This window comes from Megalobrama amblycephala, linkage group LG9 (assembly GCF_018812025.1).
Source record: "Megalobrama amblycephala isolate DHTTF-2021 linkage group LG9, ASM1881202v1, whole genome shotgun sequence".
NCBI lineage: Eukaryota > Metazoa > Chordata > Actinopteri > Cypriniformes > Xenocyprididae > Megalobrama > Megalobrama amblycephala.
Window position 1 is genome coordinate 39,214,439 of NC_063052.1, and position 23,955 is coordinate 39,238,393.

Genomic DNA, 23,955 nt, shown 5'->3' on the forward strand with positions numbered 1-23,955 from the left:
ATATAGAGCATATAGTGCTGCTGTTTGTTACGTTGACAAAAAGTTTTAAAAGTAAATTTTTTTGGCTGATTTATTTTTTTTAGGCTGCTCTACCTTAGTGGTCTAATAGTGTTGGTCAATGTCAAAATGATTGAGATGGCCAATCAAAGAAGGTGAGTTCGTGGAAGTAGATGTAAGTATTAGACAACTGTTTTACGATAGAAATGTTCAGCAACCAACAGTTATAGACTATGTAGTGATGCAAACTACACAACTTTTTATGAAATTTTGCCATTTGGAATTGAAAATATGTGATCATGATTCATGTAATTCATTAATAAATGTGACGAGACAAGAAATGTTTACATTTTCAACATATTAGACATAGGAATAAGAGTGAATGTGAACAATTAGACCTGCAGAACCATTGTTATGTATTTGTTCCCTTAAATCCCTTTTAATCTTTTAATTTTTTTATTATGATTACTATTATTTATTAATAAATAATAGTGGAAAAAAAGCACAAGCACAAAAATTAAACATTTCCTCACTGATAAGACTCTGGAGATGGCGGTGCATGCTTTTATTACGTCATGTCTCGGTTATTGTAACTCATTATACTGTGGCATTTCCAAAGCTCAAATTGCCTGTCTTCAATTGGTCCAAAATGCTGCCTCTAGATTTCTTCTAAAAAAGAAAAAAAGGGATCACGCCACTCCACTTTTAAAGGCCCTTCATTGGTTGCCTGTTCAATTTAGAATACATTTTAAAATCTTATTGTTTGTCTTTAAATCATTACACAATCAAGCACCCGGCTACCTATCTGAACTGCTGCATCAGTACATCCCCTCGAGAAGCCTAAGATCTGGTGACCAGAACCTTCTTTTAATCCCTCACTCCAGACTTAAGCGTAGAGGTGACCGTGCCTTCTCTGTAATCGGTCCTCGCCTCTGGAATGACTTGCCAGTGGAGATCCGAATGGCCCCTAGTTTGACCATTTTTAAGTCTCTTCTAAAAACCCATTTGTTTTCTTTGGCCTACTAGGTTTTATATTCCTGCCCATTATATTTTCTATTTGTGTTTTATTTCTCTTTTTCTGGTTATTTGTTATTTGTTATAGCATGTTTTATGTGATGTTACTACTCTAATGATGCTGTTTCTCTTGTGAAGCACTTTGGTCAGTCTTGCGGCTGTTTTAAATGTGCTGTTGTCAGTGTGACTTACTGAACTGATCTGGATTCTTTAACCACAGGCAGCAGATTCTGAAGAACTTCATCTGCTTTATTTTGTGCTCCAACAAACTTATTCAGCTTAAACTCTTCCATCTTCTGCTCTGATGTCAGCAACACATAAACCAAAGCTGACCACTGTGAAGAGGAAAGTTTGGTTTTTCCTATTTCTCCAGATCTCAGATAATCTTGGATCTCCTTCATCAGTGAATCATCACCCAGTTCATTCAGACAGTGGAACAGATTGATGGATCTCTCTGGAGAGCATTTCTTCCTGATCTTCTGTTTGATGTACTGAACTGTTTCCTCTTTGCTGTAGGAGCAGCTTCCTGTCTGTGTCAGTAGTTTTTGTAAGAGAGTCTGATTGGACTCCAATGAGAGACCCAGAAGAAAACGCAGGAAAAGGTCTAGATGTCCATTCTTACTCTGTAAAGACTCATCAACAGCTCTCTGATGCAGCTCAGATATGGAATTAGATTTCTTAAGGTTTAAAACCATAGATAACAACCTTTGTTTGCCGATTTTGTCAAACACATTTCTATTCTTGTCTGTAAAGGAGATATGCGCATATAGAGCTGCTAGATGTTCCTGAATGCTCAGATGAACAAAGCAGAAGACTTTCCCCTGATACAAGCCCAACTCCTCTCTGAAGATCTGAGTGCACAGTCCTGAGTACACTGATGCTTCTGTCACATCAATGCCACACTCTCTCAGGTCTTCCTCATAGAAGATCAGGTTGCCTTTCACAAGCTGCTGAAACGCCAGTTTCCCCAGTTTGAGAATCATGTCTTCATCCTTCACTTTCTTCTCAAAGCCCTTCTCATGTTTGATGTTGGTCTGAATGATCAAGAAGTGTGTGTACATTTGAGTGAGAGTCTTGGGGATCTTTCCTTTCCATGCCTTCCCCAACATCTTCTCTAGAACAGTGGCTGAGATCCAGCAGAACACTGGGATGTGGCACATGATGTGAAGGCTCCTTGATGACTTCAGGTGTGTGATGATTGTATTGGTCAGACTCTGATCACTGATTCTCTTCCTGAAGTATTCCTCCTTCTGTGGGTCATTGAAGCCTCTTACCTCTGTCACTCGATGGACACACTCAGAGGGGACGAGATCAGCTGCTGCTGGTCTGGAGGTGATCCAGATGAGAGCAGAGGGAAGCAGATTCCCTGCAATGAGATTCGTCAGCAGCACATCTACTGAGGTGGATTCATTTACATCACAGAAACTCACATCACTCTGAAAATCCAGAGACAGACGACACTCATCCAGACCATCAAAGATGAACAAGACTTTATATTCATCACTTAATGGTTTCATTTCTTTGGTTTCAGGAAAAAAGACATGAAGAAGATCTGAAAGACTGAGTGTTTTGTCCTTCATTAAGTTGAGCTCTCTGAAAGGAAGTGGAAATATGAGCTGGACGTCCTGATTCTCTTTCCCTTCAGCCCAGTCCACAATGAACTTCTGCATAGAGACTGTTTTTCCAATGCCAGCGACTCCCTTTGTCAACACAGTTCTGATGGGTTTGCCTTGTCCAGGTAAAGGTCTAAAGATGTCATTGCATTTGATTGGTGTGTCCTCTGTTGCTGCTCTCCTGGATTGTGTCTCAATCTGTCTCACCTCATGCTCATTATTGATCTCTCCACTTTCACTCTCTGTGATGTAGAGCTCTGTGTAGATCTCATTCAGGAGTGTTGGGTTTCCCTGCTTTGCTGTTCCTTCATACAGACACTGAAACTTCTTCATAAGATTTGATTTGAATCTGCTTTTGATCAGCTGAGAGTCAAGACTGAAAGATTAAAATAATAAAGAGATAAAAGTTATAGTAAAATATATTAACACTAGTTAATCAAATAATTACACAAAGTCATACAAGCAACAGTGGCCTTATTATCTAATATTTAATATTTATATTCATTATGTTTTGGTGCTAAAACTGGTAGAGAAGAGGAAGAGATTATCGGTTCACATTTAATTCAATCAGCATTGAATTAAATATAAAGCATCAATCTCGTGATTTTAGAATTGATATTAAGATTGTTAAAGGGTTAGTTCACCCAAAAACGAAAATTCTGTTGTTTATTACTCACCCTCATGTTGTTCCACACCTGTAAGACCTTCGTTCATCTTTGGAACACAAATTAAGAGATTTTTGATAAAATCCGATGGCTCATTGCCAGCAACATCATTTCCTTTTTCAATTTCCCAAAAAAAGCTACTAAAAACATATTTAAAGGGGTGGTTCAGTGTTTTTTTTCTAGGCTTGATTGTGTTTTGGGGGCACAGTTTAACATGTCTTAATGCGTCGTTTTTTTGAAAACGCTGTATTTTTCATATATTTTAGCTTTATTCTACACCCGTTTCCACTGTCATATGAACGGCTTATTTGACTTCCTGCTTCTATGAAGCCGCTCCCTCCGACATACGCAATGTGCTCAGATTGGTTAGCAGGTTGGTAGCTGGCCCAGTGTATCGTGATTCGCTGAAGCGTCCGGAAACGCCACGCCACTTACCATTCGTAGTTAGCACTTAGGAAATGTAAATAATAGCACCTATATTGCTGTATCAAATTAAGCCAAATCAGACCCAGATGAAGAGGGTAAAGCAGAACCTCTGCAATCGCGGCTTTTAAAGGACGTTTATGAATGGTATTTCATTTTGTATTTGTGTCAAAGTGTTTAGATATGCTGTCACTGCTGTTTGTTAGCTTTCAATATACAGTTTTATCCTGATTAAAGCATTACTGTAGCCGAATACATGACTGAGTAGTCGCATTTTTGTAAAGGTAGCGTTTAATTTATAGCATGAACAACTGTTTGTCTATGAACATAGACGTTTGTTGGTGTTTGTTGCACTAGAACTTAGCTAACTGGCTAGCAAAAACGAGTTGCTCTTTGTATATGTCCTTGATGCATTAAAAATAGCAACAGAACTATACGTTTAAAAGACATGTACAAACAATAAAACATACTTACAGTTTGAAGCCAATAAACAGCAGCTTCTGCTTTTAAAGTAGGAACTGTTTCATCTTTCAGTAAAAACCTTTGTGCAAATCCAGCATTGAACTAGTGTAGATTATGGAAGCTGTCTTCAGCGCCGCATCCAGTGTAGAAAATATCACAGATTATAATGGGTTCTATTATCTTTTGACGCGTCGCGTCGTGCAGCTCGCGTTCGGTGTAAACAACTCTTCCGCTGTTCAACAACTGTTCCCGGGGGCAGTGTTTATGTTAATAGTAGGGGTGTCCTCGACTACGGATTTACATAGTCGAATCCGATTCGAATCAGATTGACTATATTCGACTGATAGTCGAATCATAAAGGGGGGGGGGTGTCTTGAAAAACAGCAGTCCGCTAGAGAGTGCGCACGGACTTTGAAATGTTGCGCTGAACTGTGCACGAGATGGAGCGGGACACGGAAAATGAAGTAGGCCTGGCTATAGTCTACCCGCGGCTTAAGACAACTTTTATTTTCTTTCACACACAGCACAGAGAAACATCTTATAAACCAACCAAACTGCCTGTCAAGTGATAGACGAAACTGACAATGATTTTATATATTTTAAACAAATGAAAGGCAATCTGGATAAACATTCATAGCCACGATGTACAGAACACTCAAAAAGATAGAGAAGAAAAGGAATAAAAACATTTTGGATAAATAAACTTTAAAATATATATATTAATAACTGCAGAAAGGCCACACCGCAGATAGATATACATTTCATATGTCTGCAAATCAAATTACATCGGCTAAATTGTCTGTGCGAGCAAGCTTTAACTTATCTACAGCGCAACATTGATGCACCAAAAACCAAAAAAAATTATTAATTTAATTTAAAAAAATTAGCCAATAATTTTTTTTTTATCAAACATTAATTTACAGAATTTAATTAGAACAGAATATACCATTCAAATAAATGAAAATAGCCTAATTAAAAAGATGAAATATGATCAAGTAAAACTGCAAAATGCAGGGGAACATATATTCAAAACACAAGCCAGAAATAGTTCAATTAAATAACCCAGAGGGATCAATAAATACATTAAAATTAAAGAAATTATTAAAACAACGAAAGTATAGCTAGAATTGTCAACTTGTCTTTTTAACTGCAGAGACAATAAACGCTGAACTGGAGTGGCAGTCTTTTTAGCTAAACATTAACAACATCCAAAAATCATATTACATCTGGCTGAAATAGTTTGAAATCACTTGTAGCTACCCTACCTGATTGAGAGACAAAAATCCAGTCTTTCACGCGATCTACCTGTGTTCGTTTGAGTCTTTTCAAATAGCGCGCTATCAGCTCGATGACAGGCCGGCAGAAGCGCGCCGCAGTGTTTGTCGCTGAGTTGTATAGGACATGAGCTGTTGGCACAACTTGCATCATACGTTTTTTTGATAATCTTTTACCATTTCAAAGTGCATCCAATTCTACACTTTATCCCATACATTGTTGAAGATTTAATCCCTGCCGTAAAGATGCTCATCTGCTGGTCACGGATCATGGAAGTGAAACTTAAATCGGTCACAGGTTGGATTTATTCACGCACATTAAAAAAATATTTATTAAAAGCTTCTTTCTTTTCACATTTTTATTTATAGTATTAACATAATAGGCTGTATGTTAACCTATTGGGAAAGAACCGGTATGTCTATGTAAAATCAGATATTGAGCGCCCCCATTTCTCTTCTCATAACACCTCTGCGAAGATTCGACTGTGACATTGGTAGTCGAATCAGGCTCCTCCTATCGAAGATTCGAATCGTCGACTATTCAGGGTCACCCCTAGTTAATAGCAAGGGTTTATGATGTCACCAACCCGGGAAGAAGCTTGTTGTAGTCCAAACCGGTCGTTTTTGCAGGCAATAAACTGCCATAACTTTAAAAGACAATATCTCCGTTTGCATTGAACTTTCAGCACTGTTGCAGATACTGTTGCAGATACTGTTTATGCTCAAGCAACATTACACACTAACTAAAGTTAAAAAAGTGAAATCGCATTGAACCACCCCTTTAAAACAGTTTGTGTGACTACAGTGGTTCAACCTTACTATTATAAAGAGACGAGAATAAAAACAATATCTAGTGATGGACGATTTTAAAACAACATGAAGCTTCGAAGCTTTACAAATCTTTTGTTTCGAATCAGTGGTTCAGAGCGTGTATCAAACTCCCAAAGTCACATGAACCATTGAAATTTCAAAACACTTATGATGTAACAAAGCCTCGTTTACCGATTTTGGCGCTCTGAACCACTGATTAGAAACAAAAGATTTGTAAAGCTACTCCCATTAACTGTTTTAAATATGTTTTTAGTACCTTTCTGGGCATTGAAAGAGGAAATAATCTTGCTGGCAATGCAGGCCTCACTGAGCCATCGGATTTTATCAAAAATATCTTAATTTGTGTCTTACAGGTGTGGAACGAAATGAGGGTGAGTAATAAATTACATTATTTTAATTTTGGGGTGAACTAACCCTTTAAAATGAAGATTGTCATACATTGAAAAATCTTTTTTACCACAGAACATTTTTTAACGACTTCTACAAGCCATACTGACAGTAAGAATGAGAATCTGAATGTTACAAGTACCAGTAGCTCAAAACATGAATCTAAAAGTCAAATTTTGATGAGGCTGTCTAGATAGAAATGCTGTACCTCAGATTAGTTGTGCGTCTTCCCTTTGTTATCATGTTGTACATAGACAAGTCACTCTTCATGGACACACAGCTGGGCTCCAGTGGGTTTAAGCTCTGCCTGCGCAACTGACTATAATTGAACATAGAAAACAATAGAGGGACAATAATTCATTTAGTTGATTTTACAAGGATAGAATGTTTTCGATGTGAATTTGATCTAAATCTATACATCCGTCTATCCATGTAGTCCACTGCTTCCCACACCTGTTCAGTGAGATGCGTCAGACATACTGTACAGAGTGTGTAGTGATAGGGCCTCCAGGATAAGATTAGAAAGCACTGATATAGCCTATGTGAGTTAAACCTTGGCAAAATTTGCCACTCGAAGTCAGGAGTTGAAAAAAGAGCCATCAAGCTGGACAATTCCTCTTTCCCATAGTGATAATTGCACAGTGTCTGCTTTCGTTGTCACATACGAGGTGGAATAGACATATTTTTTTTCAATTAATGTTTCAGACATTTATATGCAGCAATTGAAGATGTGTATTACAGTGCCTGTGTGTGCAAGAATAAAGTTCAACATAAGCCTTTACTACTTAAATAACAGTAATACTTTACAATAAGGTTTATTAGTTTAACATTAGTTAATGTATTAACTAACACGTACTAGCCATGAGCAAGACATTTGTTACTGTATTGACTAATCTTCATTAATATTAGTTAATAAAAATACAGTTGTTCATTGTTTGTTCATGTTAGTTTACAGTGCATTAACTAATGTTAACAAGATTTTAATAATGTATTAATATTACTGTTGAAATTATAATGTTGAAATTAACATTAACAAAGATTAATAAGTGCTGTATAAGTGCAGTTCATTATTATTTCATGTTAACTAATGTAGTTAACTAATGTTAACTAGTGAACCTTATTGTATAGTGTTACCTAAATAACAATAAAAGGGTCTATTTTTTCAGTTTTATTTTTATAATCATGACACAACATAGCATTAAGATTGCATGAACCATAGTAAAAACAGTTTTGTGTGCATTAGCGGAACCGAAGGTGTCAGAAGAATCATGAAACAGCTGTGTTGTAATCAGAGCTTGTGCCGCAGCTCTGGAAAAAGGTCTGATGGCTGACCCTGCTGTCTGCCCTCTAATCGCTCTCGTTGTACTTTGATGGCATTCGTCTCAGTGCAGGGCTCCAGACAAAAAAAAAATTCATTAAGGAGCCATTGGCTCCTATAGGGGGAAAAAACAGACACCAAATAATGTTTTTAAGAGCCACACAACAATGAACTTAAAATTTTAAATGACTTACTTTTAGTCATCCTGTTGTTTATATATGTCCCCTTTACAGTTTCAGCTTTTTCATCTTCTGACTTTTCTAGGAAATGAATGTCACTATTTTCACTTAATACTATTATAGTTTTTGTTAATATTTTGAATCCGATTAGATTTTTATATTGTCTGCTTTCATTTTTTGTTGTTTTAAATTTTTCTGTTTTAATTTGTTGTTTTTAAACATGTCTGTTTAGTTTGTATAGATTTTTATTTTAGTATTAACGTTTATTTCAAGCAATAAAAAATGTTTTTAATGGATTTAGTTAACTATAATAACCCTGATGCTAGTAAAATCTTTATATTGAATAATATGTGTCAAATAATGTTCTTAGTCCTTCCTTCCTGAAGCTACAACAGTGTACTTCAAGAATCAAATGAAAATAAATATAAATATATGGAAATAAATATATAAATATGTTAAATTTGGTTTGTGTAACCAAATAACAAATAGAGGTAATTGATATACATACTGCTTGACTTTGATTACTTTGAAATACTCTTATTTTGAAATGTATGTGCTTTACTTTTGTTGCTCATTCAAGTTCAGTGAGGATTAAAAAAAATACGTTGCTACAACAGTTTACAACACATTATAATATAAATAATATAAAGTAAACTTTGTCATAATTAAAGGGATAGTTCACCCAAAAATGAAAATTTGATGTTTATCTGCTTACCCCCAGCGCATCCAAGATGTAGGTGACATTTTTTCTTCAGTAGAACACAAATGATGATTTTTAACTCCAACCGCTGCCGTCTGTCAGTCAAATAATTGCAGTAGATGGGAACTTCATCTATAAGAGTAAATAAAGCTTGCTTAGACAAATCCAAATTAAACCCTGCGGCTCGTGACGACACATTAATGTCCTAAGACACGAAACGATCGGTTTGTGTGAGAAACCGAACAGTATTTATATCATTTTTTACCTCTAAAACGCCACTATGTCCAACTCCGTTCATGACTCCTTTAGTGATGTCTGATTGCGCTCTGACAACGGAAGTGATGTCTCGCGCATATACTTTAACGAGTGTCAGACATCACTGCCACTGTCAGAGCGCGATCAGACATCACTAAAGGAGTCATGAACGGAGTTGGACATAGTGGTGTATTAGAGGTAAAAATTATATAAATACTGTTCGGTTTCTCACACAAACCGATCGTTTCGTGTCTTAGGACATCAATGTGTCGTCACGAGCCGCAGGGTTTAATTTGGATTTGTCTAAGCAAGCTTTATTTACTCTTATAGATGAAGTTCCCATCTACTGCCATTATACGACTGACAGACGGCAGCGGTTGGAGTTAAAAATCATCATTTGTGTTCTACTGAAGAAACAAAGTCACCTACATCTTGGATGTGCTGGGGGTAAGCAGATAAACATCAAATTTTCATTTTTGGGTGAACTATCCCTTTAATCAGCATTAGTTCATAAGCAATCGGTTGACAAATGTGCGCTAATCATTGAACGCGAGCTGCTCTGAAGAACGCGCAACAGCGCCATCTGTTGACTTTAAAACATGCAGCGCTCACATTTAATTAAAGGGGTCATGAACTGCATTGGTTTATTGTTTTATAATGTTTCCTGGGGTGCCCTTATAATGTCAGTATGCTTTTTACATCCAAAATTGTCATAATTTAGAAATAAAAGGCATTTTGCCTACCCTGATTTTAGCCTCTGATTTGAACACTCTGTTTTAAGGGGCGTGTCTGCTGTGAGACTTCAGTGTAAACGCCCACTGCTGTGATTGGCTGACATCTTTGCATATGAAAAAACGTATTACTCTCTCTTTTACCGCGTTTTTACTATTACAGCTCTCAAGGTTAAGTCATCTGAAAAGTGTTGCATTATATTTAGATCGTGGCATGAAAGGTTGCAGAGATGAACACTGTGTAGCAGATCACAGACATGTTGAGCACATGAAAGCAGTGATCTCGTCATTGCAAGTCAATTTCTGTACACTAACAAATGCTTTCATCTTTACTAACAGTGCAAACGCAATATAACTAAAAGATTTGTTGAATAAAACGGGAGTTTTGCGCGTCAGTCACTGATAAACTCGCTCTGTTTGATTGACAGCTCCAACGATTACAAAGGGGGCTTTCTTTGATCGCTTTCTTTATATAATTTAATCACCATTAAATAACAGACTGTTTTCACTCTACTAAGAGAAACAACGCAAATTGATGTTTAGTCACGGGTTTTTACTGACACATAGACAAAGATCATCTGACTGTACATGAATCATTAATATCAGATCAGGCATTAGAATTAACTCAGTTACTGACATGTTGTTGCATTACTGTTGAGTCCAGGTACTGCACAATATTTTGTAATCCTCAATGGCATGTTTATTGCTTGGTAGCTCGATCTGGTTCAGCACCACATAGGCCTATGTTACTTAGGCTACCTATTCTATTGCATGTCATGCTCGAATCAGTGGGTGGGGCTAAACAGGCAGTGATCATCTTCAGCAGAGGAGGTGCTTGCTGCCCTTTGACGTCATAGATCCCCACTTTGTAAATCCTGTCGTTTTCTGGGTCTGATGTCAATTAAAGCTTTTACTGGACTAACAAGGAAGTTTTCAACTCTACAACTTACAGGATATTCTTGAAGTATGTTGACCTCTTATATGTCAAAAGCTCAAGGAAAATTTGATTTCTCAGTTCATCATCCCTTTAATGAAATTAATAATAATCACATTAGGGAGTATCGCGATTTGTTTTTCCATCCACAAAATATAAGATGCCTTAAAATGATCATTTATACTCGTGTTATACTGTTTAAGGCACTGAATACTTTTAATGACCTTAAATTTATGTGATGAGCATGACCGGAGTGGAATAATGAAAGACATCATCATGATTGATATTCAAAACGGTAAGCACGCGCTGCATTGTGTGTGTATCTGCAGTCTGTAGAGCCCACTTCCCCTTTGAATGATAAATATAGATGAATTTATATGAAGAAATAGGTAGTTGTCTCCTTTACGCAAGAACAGAACAGTGTGTTCAAATGCAGCTGTTTTGCACCGACGCAGGAGACGCAAGGTGAAACACAGTCGGCTTTCATCAGCCCTAGTTCTTTGGCTTCTGTTTGGTGTGTGATATTTTTCCCTACCTGTTCATATTTTGGCGCTCAAACTGTACTCGCAAATGTGACTGCTTTAGGTGCAGTCTGGAGCCCTGCAGTGACATATCTTCTACAGCATCTCAAGTCAAAATTTCTAACCAAGAGGCACTGCTTAAAGTCAGAACCCAATCAGTTTGTGCATCACCACATTAAGTCGAATACACCTATTATAAACAGAAATGTTGTACCTCAGATCAGTTGATGTGTTTTTTTGCCATAAATTTTAGAGATAACAGAATAGAGTTAAGAATGTATACAGTTGATTTTACGTAAAAAAAATTCCAGTGGAGACTCTGCTTGTCTATCTATCTATCTATCTATCTAGACAGAAATGGTGTACCTCAGATCAGTTGATGTGTTTTTTCCCTTAAATTTTATCATGTTGTCCATAGACTGGTCACTCTTCATGGACACACAGCTGGGCTCTGGTGAATTTGATCTCTCCCTGTGGAATCGACTTTAATAGAATATAAACATTAGAATAAAAATAATGTGCAAAGTTTGATGCTAAGCATTTCCCAGTAAAATACTGGCATGAAGCTGGCTTGATGCTGGACGTTCGAAATTCTCAAATTTAGGGACCGTCTCCAAAGTCATACGATCCAACTTAAATAGCATTTAAAGAGAATGACTTACAGTCATAAAACCAACTGTAAAGTGTTCATGTAGGTGTCAGGCACGATGCACACCTTTTAGATTTTTGATATTTAATAAAATAAACTGTGTAATCATATGTAAAAATTGCTATGTATTTCCTACTGTATGCTCATACACACAATATACCATAATTTAAAGCTCAATATCATTTGAAAAGAATGACTTACAGTCATAAAACCAACCTTAAAGTGTTTATGTTGGTGACGGGTATGATGCACACCTTTTAGATTTTTGATATTTAAAGGGGTCATATATTTCCACTTTCACAAGATGTAAAATAAGTCTCTGGTGTCCCTAGAATGTGTCTGTGAAGTTTCAGCTCAAAATACCCCACAGATCATTTATTATAGCTTGTCAACATGTAGAATGCAACAGGATGTTTCTGAATGGTTAGTTGATGAAATGATGTAGCTTATGTGGAGTTAACTATCTTAAAGTTATTGATTGCATATTCTGTCATGATAATCTATAAATCACTCGTGGGAACTGTTGTAAGATGCCTACAGAGCCAGAGAATGCTGCATGAAGATAGAACAGGTATAGTTTAGTTTAAGTACGGTTATAATTTGTCATGTTGTCATCTTGCTTTTATGACATGCTATTGCATTTGTGTTACATACAGTATTGCAATAACATGGTCCCACCCCCTTTGTTGCATGTTCCCGGGAAGAAGCTCATTGTAGTCCCTACCAGCCGTTTTTTGTAGTCCTTAAACAGCAATTAAAAAAAAAAATATCTCCCTTTGCATTGAACTTTGAGTGTCGTAACCTTACAGATGTTGTTTATGCTCTAAGAGCAACATCACACACTAACTAAAGTTGAAAAAGTTAAATCGCAATGAATCACCCCTTTAATAGAAATAAACTCAAATCATGTGTAAATATTGCTATTTTTTAACTACCATATGGGCCGTTATTTATTTTAATAAATATCAAAAAAGTGTCCATCATGCCTGACACTTACATGAACACACTATAGTTGGTTTTATGACTTGAAGTCATTCTCCTCAAATGATATTGAATTTAGAAAAGTGTACCAATGTCATTTGTAACTTTAGAGACAGCTTTAACGGCTATTGAACTAAGCAGTTTCACTTAGAACAAAAAGCTTAACATGGTTTATTGTGATGATAAAAGACCAAATTCATTATATACTATGTACAGTTAAGCAGATGAGCCCAGAATATTAACGCAACGTGCAAAAGCATCTTTCTTCCATGGGCCATGTTATAAAGAAAATGCAAGTGTGTGTTGTATGATTTTTTATTTTTTTTTTAATGGCAAAGCGCTTTCTGGGCTCATCTGCTTGTGTATATAGTATATATAGTGTTGTATATATTGTACATCAATAAGGTACAAGATGTATGTTCTCAGGTTAAGTGTTATTGGGGAATGAGGGCAACCCCAGTATTACAGCACAACGTTGCACAAGCTATGATAAGAATTAAGGAAACAAAGCAACCAAGAAGTAATTCTTCAGCATTCCTCAGATGTAATGTTTGTTATAGGCTACATAAGCATCGGGGGCAACACCATTATTATCTTGTTCGTGATAGAGAAATCTGCTTACATGCAGTATATACACAAGGAAAGTAATCATGAAGACATTGAATTAAACGTAAACACATCTTTTATGTCTTTATCAGCTTTTCCACATATATTCTGACCCTGATAAACATCAAATACACTTACCACTTGCTCTATTTCTGTAAATCCGTTTTTGTGAATGAATAATGATTCTCTAGCTGTTGTTTGGGTCTTCGTTAACAGCCGCTAGCGGCACCTGCTGGTAAAGGACGACTAACAGCAGATGGAGATCATGCATCGGCAATCTACTGCTATTCCTGCAGTTCCCGGATGTCCAATGTTGATTTTTTTTCGTTGAATTTGAACCACTGAATTTGTGGAAGCGAATTTGTAAAGCAAACTAAAATGGACCGAAAATTGTCTGTTGAATATTTTAAGTTGTATTTTTAAACAGACTGAATATGTTGGAAGTGAAAGCTAAAAGGTAAATATGAATCTTCAAATTTTTAATAATGAAAATGTGTGTGGCAATGTGTGTTTTGAAGCGAAATATTCACAGCTTAAATATACGACCATGTTGAATTTCAGCCTATAAAAATGTAAGCCCTAAAATACAATGCACTTGCCTGGCAAGGCCAGACTGATATATATTCTACAAGATATATCAGTCCGGTCAGTCTGCCATCCGTCGCGATTCGAGTCAACTCCAAAACGTACCGACGAATCAGATTCGTTTATTTCAGTGACGCAAACAGCGTCACTCTAGTGCGGCGAAAGTCCCTTCAATATCAACAAAGACTGCGCATGGGAGACCCGAGAGTTTGTTCTATTCAGCCGTGAATTCAGTTTAAATGACCAAAAACACATTAATTATTTACTTTTCGCTGTTGACTCTCTTGTCGCTTTGCTAACATCATATCCGCCCTTCTCTGATTGGTTTACTCCACTTCCTGTTTGCTCAGATTTGCTCCGCCCTAGAAATCGAATTGATTCACTGGCCGACCAAACTCATCCACTGGTACAGTGGTGAGGCTGGATTTTCCAGGCAAACAATGCACTAAAATGCAAGCATGGTTAATGCAATGCACATTTTTTTCAGTTAGTGCAATTCAACAAGCTTGTGCACTCAGATGTTTAATTGATTATTTTTTTTAAATATCTGTAATTTTCTCTCTTTCTCAGCGTCGTGCATTGCTGTCACACACTGGTTTATATGCTGCATGAGTCCTCATATATTTCCAATAGTGTTATCCAGAATAAAACGAGGACCTGATGGCAAGAAGTTTCGCAGTCTGTCTTTAATTTCAACACAACGCAGAAAACACACCGCTACATAAGGCCTAATCCTGGCTTAGTCTAAGCCTTGTCTGTGAAACTGGGCCTTAGCATATAAAGTACAGAAATGTTGTACCTCAGATCAGTTGATGTGTTTCTTCCCTTAAATTGTATTCTTTTGTCCAAAGACTGGTCACTCTTCATGGACACACAGCTGGGCTCTGGTGAATTTGATCTCTCCCTGTGGAATTGACGTTAATAGAATTTAAACATTAGAATAAAGATAACAGAATAGAGTTAAGAATGTATACAGTGGATTTTATGTAAAAAATAAACAATCAGAGTCTCCATGGGAGTTTTATCTATCTATCCATACAGAAATGTTGTACCTCAGATCAGTTGATGTCTTTTTTCCCTTAAATTTTATCATGTTGTCCATAGACTGGTCACTCTTCATGGACACACAGCTGGGCTCTGGTGAATTTGATCTCTCCCTGTGGAATCAACGTTAATAGAATTTGAACATTAGAATAAAGATAACAGAATAGAGTTAAGAATACAGTTGATTTTACGTAAGAAAATAAACCTCTGAATAAAAAAATGGAGACTCTGATTGTCTATCTATCTATCTACCTAGACAGAAATGTTGTACCTCAGATCAGTTGATGTCTTTTTTTTCCCTTAAATTTGACTATGTTATTCATAGACCGGTCACTCTTCATCAGTGTTAGAGGTAACGCATTACAAGTAACTTGAGGTAAGTAATCAGATTACTTATTTCCAAGTAACTAGTAAAGTAACGCATTACTTTTTCAATTTACAGCAAAATATCTAAGCTACTTTTTCACATTTATTGACTGACAGCTCTCTTGTCCCCATGTTGAGAGAGATAAAGTATTGTATTGTAGTTTTAGAGTAAATGTGAACATGCATTTACTCATCTCACTTGCAGGAAAACATTATTCCGCAAAATGAATAAAAACAGTGAAATGCAATCTCAGAATTGTACACAAACCTGTAATAATTAACTATATTAAATTACACAGATATACTTTATGTATTTAATATCACTTTATTAACCAACGTCTTTGCTGCTGATCTTCAGTGATCTAATTCAACCATAATAATAAGCAAAAATGACTTTAGATTAAATTTAGAAACAAGAGTTTTGAACTTCCTCCTCCTGTATCCTATTCTTCTTTAATCCAGAATGGCAGCACAGCTGAACAGGCGTAAATATTTCCTTCAGCCTGAGGCTCATTCATTTCAGTTTTGTGAAAGGGCCAAAAAACATTTGGCAAAAATATAACTTTGTTGTTGTTATTAAAAAACAAACAAGCAAGCCCAGCCAAGAAAAGGTAACGCAAAAGTAATGTAACACATTACTTTTCATAAAAAGCAAGTAAGTAATGTAATGTTACTTTTTTAGGGAGTAACGCAATATTGTAATGCATTACTTTTAAAAGTAAGTTTCCCCAACACTGCTCTTCATGGACACACAGATGGACTCTGGTGGGTTTGTGGCATTGACATTAATAGAGCAGAGATAACAGAAAAGAGACAAGAATTCATATGCTGATTTTAATAGTATAAACCTCACATAGATAATATTGTCTAAGAGAAGCTTTAGGTTGAAGAATGTTAACATGGCATATAGAAAATGTCACCCAGTGTATAGACACCCTCAGTGTGAGAAAACCATTTAGAACACCTTAACGTTCATTGCAAACACCCAGAATACCCCATTATGTGACATACAATGCATTTTCTATAACATCATGATCACAAGGATTTTAAAGTACCTGCATCCTGGAGAAAAATCTCCATCGCTGAATGTTTGTGTGTCCTCCATGATTCATTTATTTTTCATGAAGCCGCATGAGTAAGACTGATGAGTCACACTGACATAAGAAAAGAATTTAAAATTCTTTACAAAACAGTGCAACTGTACCATTTATATAAATCATAGGCAGAGATGGGACCAAGTCACACATGTGCAAGTCTCAAGTAAGTCTCAAGTCTTAACCTTCAAGTCTCAAGTAAGTCCCAAGTATTTTTTTCTTGGGCAAGTCAAGTCAAGTCAAGTCACAAGCTATGTCAAGTCAAGTCAAGTCAAGTCAAGTCCTGTAGTAGGTCAAGTCGAGTCCAAGTCAAGTCACCTTATTATTGTAATTTTACCTGCAGAATCTGATCTTAATAAAGTGAAAAGACAAGATATATGTAACTGTCAGTAAATTAAAATAATATGGATTTGCATTGTAAATACTCATGTTCAGTAAAATACATCATGGAATCAAACAAAATTGTAACTTCATAAAATTATTTATTTTTCACTTCTGCCAACAGTGTTTGAAATGTTTTAAATTTTCAACATTGAGTCCATAAAACAAGTAACAGCTTAACATCCAACAGACTCCTCTCTGAACACCTCCCTCTCTCTCTCTAAAACACAGTTTACATACAACATTAAACTTTGTTACATTTCTCCTCTCTCTCTCACAACAGCTTTACTGACATGAAAGGAGCTTTTGTTGTAGTATTGTTGTTCAGAAAATGTACATTATTTGGCACTGTATTTGGCATATCACGGTTTCGATTTTAGTTCGTTGGTAAAATACAACTTAGAGACCAGCTTTGTAGGCCTATGTTTTAAATTTTCGGTTTATGATGAAACTGTGGTGGCACAGGGTCATTGGGAAACACTGAATGAATGTTTAGCTGACAAATGTGCTAAAGTTGTAATATCAGCTGCAGAGGCGCACCGACACTAAGTGGGGGCCCCAGGCAAAATTCATAAATGAGGCCCATCTAAAAGATTTTATAGTTAAAATATCTTTGTTACCTAGTGATGTAATTATACAACATATAACACAGTCAAAACACATAACAGAACAAATTGTTTTTAATTTACAAAATTCGTCAACAAATCTTACTAATTAAATAATGTCAACTAAATAAATGTATTGATATTTATTTATATTAATGCGAGCTGGATAAACTAGGCAGGGCTCAATCCTTAGCTCAACGCTAAGGATTTTTTCTACTGGCTCGGTCGGGCCAGTGGTTCAAATTTTTACTGGCCCCACAACAAAAAAATTAATAAAAGTAAAAGACAAGAAAATGGGCCTATAAAATAAGCATATTTATTGTTTCCATTGTCTTTGTTACATTTAACCTAAATAAATAGGGTTATGACACCAAAAGCTACTAGATTAATTTATATTATAAATATTGTTAGACAAATAAACAGTAAGTAATAAAAGAGTAACAAATAATCAAATTACGAGTAATAGCACAAATAAATACAACAGAACAAACATATAAATTAAATAAATGGTGCTTTTCAAGTTTTTCATGTAGGTTTAAACAGAAGATTTTCAGGTACAGAAATTGTAATCTAATGTATAACTATAGAATTATAGAATAGATTAAGATTTATTAAAGTTAATCGGTCAAGAGCAGTTACAGATGCATAAAAATGTTTTAATGTTGAAAATATAAAACGTTAAATAGCCTACTGTTATTTGAAATTATTAAAAAAAATTAAGACACTTCAAATGTGAAATTAAACCCGCCAGTAGGTGGCAGCGAATCACTGTTAATGAGCGAATCATTGAGATTCAACCGATTCATTCAAGCGGCTGATTCACTCAGGAAGTGTTGCTCAGAGACGCAAAACAATTCTGTGGACTTTGGAACTATTTTCGTTGGTGAAATACAGCGAAACAGACGATTGGTGTCTAAAATGTAAGTCACTTGATATTAAGTTCTTGTTCATTAAACTGTACGCTGAATAAAATCAATATCACTTTTGTAATCATGATAATATTTGGAGAAAAACGGCACTCTTTGTTTAATCTTCATGCTTTCTTTTTCGCTTTTGCCTGCCAGACGTATATGTCCTCTTCATGTTTAATAAATTGAATTAGTCATTTTAATGTAAGTAAGCGCTGCGCCAGTTTGAATGCGGCGGCAAAAGCATAAACAAGCGTAACGAGAGAGGGGTCCCGATGCAGAGATGTCGCTGCGTCACTGCGTGTTATAATATTGATATTAACATTTCACATCATAACAAAAACCCTTCAACCGGACCGAACGAGAGTCTCGAGGCCTGCCGCTGCTCTGAGTGAGTGACAGGAGGCGTGTCTGTGTTCAACTGCGGTGTGCGTGAACTCGCTGTTGGAGAGAAGAGAGAGAAAGCGCTGCCGGTGTATGGATGCCTGTATGCAGTATATGCAAAGCCAAAGCGCAATGAAATAAAACATAGGCTATTGTCCAGTTTCATATGCTCAGTGACAGTCATTACATTCGGGGTTTGACTCAAAACATTCGGGGCTGAAGCCCCGGCAAAATCGGCTGGCGCCGCCCCTTGTCATGACAACGCTATTCTCAGCCTGCGCTCCAGCTGAGTAATCAACTTTATTTTTTAAAATAATCACATCATGTTTTCAGTTTGAATATAAAATATATAAATTAACACTCAAGTCATTCAAGTCATCGTGTCTCAAGTCAAGTCAAGTCCCGAGTCTTTAACTTCCAAGTCCGAGTCAAGTCTCAAGTATTTTATTTTTTGTCAAGTCAAGTCACAAGTCATAAAAATAGCGACTCGAGTCCAAGTCACAAGTCCCCATGTCTGATCATAGGCCTACCATGTAATCAAAACATGACAAACAGTTTTAGGTTAATTATCATACCAAACTGCAACTTAAAGAAAAGTTATATTTCTAAAATGTGTAGATAAATATATATAATAGTCAACATTTTAAGTGGATCAAAAAAGTTGAGAGATCAAGATGTTTCGTTGTGTACTTCCTTAAGTTAGTATTTTATAGCTACTAGGTTAATGCTGAAGTCACTTTCAAGCACCTCACCTCAGAAAACTCACCTTGATTGAGATACCTCAAAACGTTCGAGGCTTCCAAGAGCAAATAAAAATTCCTGCATAAACAGCTAAAAAGAATACGTTTTGCTTAGTTTTGACCTTTAAGCTCAGATGTAAAATGTCGCAGGTAAAACACATTCTATTTTCACTTTTACTTGCTGGCAGCAAGGAAAAACCTGTTTGTATTCGAGAGAACATTCTGGAATCCAGCTCAACCAGTTTACACCAAGTGCGGATATGAGAGACACAAGATAATAGCCTACGTCACCTATTTTTATAAGTAATCAACTTGAAAATTGAACATTATGATTCTATATTGCCAAAATTATTATAGTAAAGATAAATAAATTTGAAGAAGTGTGAATAAGGCGTAACAAACTTTTAAGATCATGCCAAACCGTAAATGAATTCAAAGAAACAGCTTTGTCACGTGATAAAACTGCTTTTATCTACATGTAACTTATTTAGAAAATAATAACAATCATGATGACTTTATATTTTAATAGCTATACCTCCTTGCCAGCTATACGCGTTTCATCGATTTATACAATAAATATTTGGTTTTGTCATGCTTAATTGTTCATAATCTTTCTCGCTCAGAGATAATATGGCCGTAGAGCGCCCTCAGGCGACCTTATGATTACATTACAATGAATACGCCTACAATGTGATTAACGAATATTTCTTAATTATCAGCTAAATTATCTCTTCCTTACTGTTGTTGTATGTTAACAACAATGCCACAAATTAATAAAACACTTAGCAGTTAGTAAAACACATTATTATTTAAACATTAACTAAATTGGGTTGTGAAATTATGTGAAAAGGACTATACAGAATACAGAAACACAGTGCAGAATAGGACAGATGTACATTTTAGAGTTAATTTATAATGATGGATTGCTTGCACATAACTCATGGGAATATTATATGGATTATGTATTATTTTGTTCATCACAAGTAGCCTACCTGTTATATACACAGCAACACATTGAAAAAATTAACAGCACTTGTCAAAAACATATCAGTAAACACACAAATAACCATTAATAGGTCAATTTCTTGTAAAAGTAATTTCAAATATTAAAAGTGTACAAAAAAAAATCTTTCACATTGTTACTAACATTCTGACATTTATCTTTCTCTACAGTTGTCTCTAAACTAAAACAAAACTATTTCTTTGGATAACAACAGTTCACCAGAAACTCCTTTTGGGGGAGAAAAAAAACATCCTATCATGTGGTTATTGATCATGAAATCCTGAATGAAGCGCATGAAGCAGTAATACTGTAGTCCATCACCTGATCTCTACCGAGCATCATGGGTAAAAAGATGGCAGCTAGATTACTGTTAAACAGCCTTCAGGTTTAATAACAGAACTGTGCAAAGTATATTTATGCTTTCATTCAGATAAGGCACAGCAGGTTTTATGTCCATATTAAAGCTGCTCAGATCCTTGAGAAAATATCAGCTGAGCCCTTTTCTGCTGCTCTTCTTTACTGGAAATATCTGCAGAGGTATAAATACTTAATTTGTATAAAATATGGTATGAACAGGGAACTGGGCATGAAACAATACCATTTTTAATTAAGTAACTTGAAAATATAGCTTGTATATATCTGATGCTTATCACAACAAAAACGTGATTTGTATGTAATCTGAAATCACTCTGTTTGTGCAACATCTGACCTGTTTGAATATTAATCTGTGGGATGTTCTGGACACGACCTGCTGACCTCAAACCATTCATCAATACACCTGCAGGAGCAGAAGATTAGATGATTTACACAGATGACAGCAGGTATGAGAGTGTGTATGACTGGGGGTGGATTATACATTGACACCCCTGAAAGTCAATGTATAATTCACACACTGTGTGTTAGTGAATGTTTCTCATACCCTTTATGGTAGACACAGGGACAGGGCAGTCGAGCGATGGTGTCCCCTTGAACCATGTCATCCAGACATATTGAGTCCTGAGATAAAACATCATCTACAGAAAGATAAAACATCACATCATCACTATCAATATCAGAGCAGCTGAGAGCAGCAGGAGTCAGGTGATGTCACATGGGGGCGCTGTTACAACAAAACAAATGAGCATTAAAATAGACTGGAGTTCAAAAACAAGCCAGTCCAGCATGAGAATAAGTGAAATAAGTTATATTTAAATTTTATATTAAATACTAAGTCTTAACCCTCAAATAATTTAAAGGGGGGGGGGGGGGGGGGGGGGGTTCTCTAAATGAACTGGTCCTCACAAAAATAATTGTACACACACACACACACACACACCTGTTTATCAGTCTCACACTACACTGACAACACAAAAAAAACAGGTCAGCTGTGTATTCATGGGAAGGCGCCTTCAGACACACGGCAGCAGCTCAAGACTGATTACAGACATAAACACCCTTAACAGGAAGTCAATCCATAAGACAGCTGTGCGCATGTGTGTGTTTGTGTTTGTAGCCTATAGTGGAATGAAAGTCTATAGAGGAACTGTATGGTGATGTGTGGGGTTTGATTCAGTTCCAATATCTATGTTACATGTGCCCTGGGTCTGTGTTCATCAACTTGGTTATATGGACTCCATTTCCCACAATTCCCCATAGAAACTAAACACACACTCACACCTGTTTCCCATCAGTGACACTTTATAAGCTGCACTCTAACACACACATTGCTGAGTATTGTCAAAGAATATACACTAACAAGAAGCGACAGTCAATAGAACGTTCCATTGCAACACTGGCGCCCTGGGCTGCGTTCCAGTTCGTTTTTTAAATGCCATTCCCTCGCAAACTTCCCTTGGTCTCATTGACTCGGATATACGTCATTGCTTACGTTGCATGAGTGCCCACTACTGGCGGAACCTTTGCAATGGGCTGAACTGGAACGTCCTAAGCCCTTGATCACTTGGAATCCGCAATGGAGCTGATTTATTATTTATTATTTATTATTTATTTTTCCCCTTACAAAATTGTTTAATGCAGTATTCTATATGTATATATGTGTGCTTCATATATATCATAGAATTGTTTGTGGTGGGGTAAATTAAACGTGATATGTGGTGACGTCATAATCGTGTTGCATTGTGGGTTATGGAGCTGCCTGAAGTGTACATGTGAAGTAGACTCATGCCCTTGGTTAAAATCGAGGGAGCGAGGGTCTGTCCATATCAATTTCCCTCGTCCACTTCACGAAGTGGAACGCACTTCAAAATGGCGGCAGGGATTCCCCCGAGGGGAAGTGTTTAGGGAAGTTCGCGAGTGCGTGTCTAAAACGAGTGGAACGCAGCCCAGCAGCAGCCCTGCGTTTCCGACATTTTGGGGTGAAAGCGAGTCGCAGTCCACTAGTTTCTATGGCAATATCAGCTGCTTTGTTAAAAAAAACGTACATTAAAGCTGAAATCCAACCTGAATGATGAAAACACAGAATAAAATACTATCACTAGTGATCATCAAATCCTTTTTACAGTTTATATTACACACTTTGTGTTTAAGTCTTTTTCACAAAACCTTTGCTCTCTAGAAACCCAGTCAGTTTTTGGGTTAAATTTATAAACACTTAATTATTACCAACATATGAAATTAAATTAAGGACATGCATCAGAAAAATTGGGAATGTTGGACAATAAATATATGAATATAACAGCTTGATTTTGCAATGTTGTCTAATGTCCGTTAAAGCAAAAGTGTCCAAAAGTGTGAATTATGTGATAACGGACACAGCAATACATCATGTATTATAAGATCATTATGTTTGTAGTGTGATCCATTAAAACGTACAATATAGCCTATTTCAATTCAGACCTAGATATTATTACTATTATTCCACTAGGTCTGAAATATGTTGTTCGCTTTAAATCATGATGATCTTAAATGTATTAATTAATAATTTACTATTAATAAATGTGTAAAGTTGCATAAAATGGAAATACTCAATATTATCAAATGGTTGAATGGTTGGATTCCACAACTGGTAAAATAAAACATATATAAGACAATACAACATTACTCTAGGAGCCATACAATTTACTAGTGACTTCATTTAAAAAACTGTTCTATTGCGCTTCTGATTTGGCAGTGATATTCACCGATTTGGGGAGCGTAAGATGTGAAGGATTCAATGGTCCATTTAGATTTTTCACCCCATAATGGCGGCTGCGCTACCGGATCGCCATCTAGTGGCTGTTAGCCAAAAAGTATCAAAGTGTCGCCTCTTGGGTTCTACTCTTTGGTATTGTTTAGCCCTTTGTTTGCATTCCGTCTGTTCCTTGTCC

The 23,955-nt window shown here is 36.3% G+C and overlaps 1 protein-coding gene across 1 annotated transcript in view; it reads right to left on the reverse strand.

Annotated features, from left to right (window-relative positions):
• LOC125275856 (NACHT, LRR and PYD domains-containing protein 3-like) overlaps positions 1-19,807 on the reverse strand; it is a 49,795-nt gene extending 29,988 nt beyond the window's left edge. Inside the window, exons 1-7 of the mRNA XM_048203164.1 lie at positions 19,674-19,807; positions 16,591-16,689; positions 15,178-15,282; positions 14,925-15,029; positions 11,671-11,787; positions 6,875-6,985; positions 1,204-3,000 (exon numbers count right to left, since the gene is read on the reverse strand). Of these exons, the coding sequence (XP_048059121.1) occupies positions 1,204-3,000; positions 6,875-6,985; positions 11,671-11,787; positions 14,925-15,029; positions 15,178-15,282; positions 16,591-16,640 (2,285 nt within the window). The 5' untranslated portion in view covers positions 16,641-16,689; positions 19,674-19,807. The remainder of the gene's footprint in view (positions 1-1,203; positions 3,001-6,874; positions 6,986-11,670; positions 11,788-14,924; positions 15,030-15,177; positions 15,283-16,590; positions 16,690-19,673) is intronic.
• Between the last annotated feature and the right edge of the window lie 4,148 nt (positions 19,808-23,955).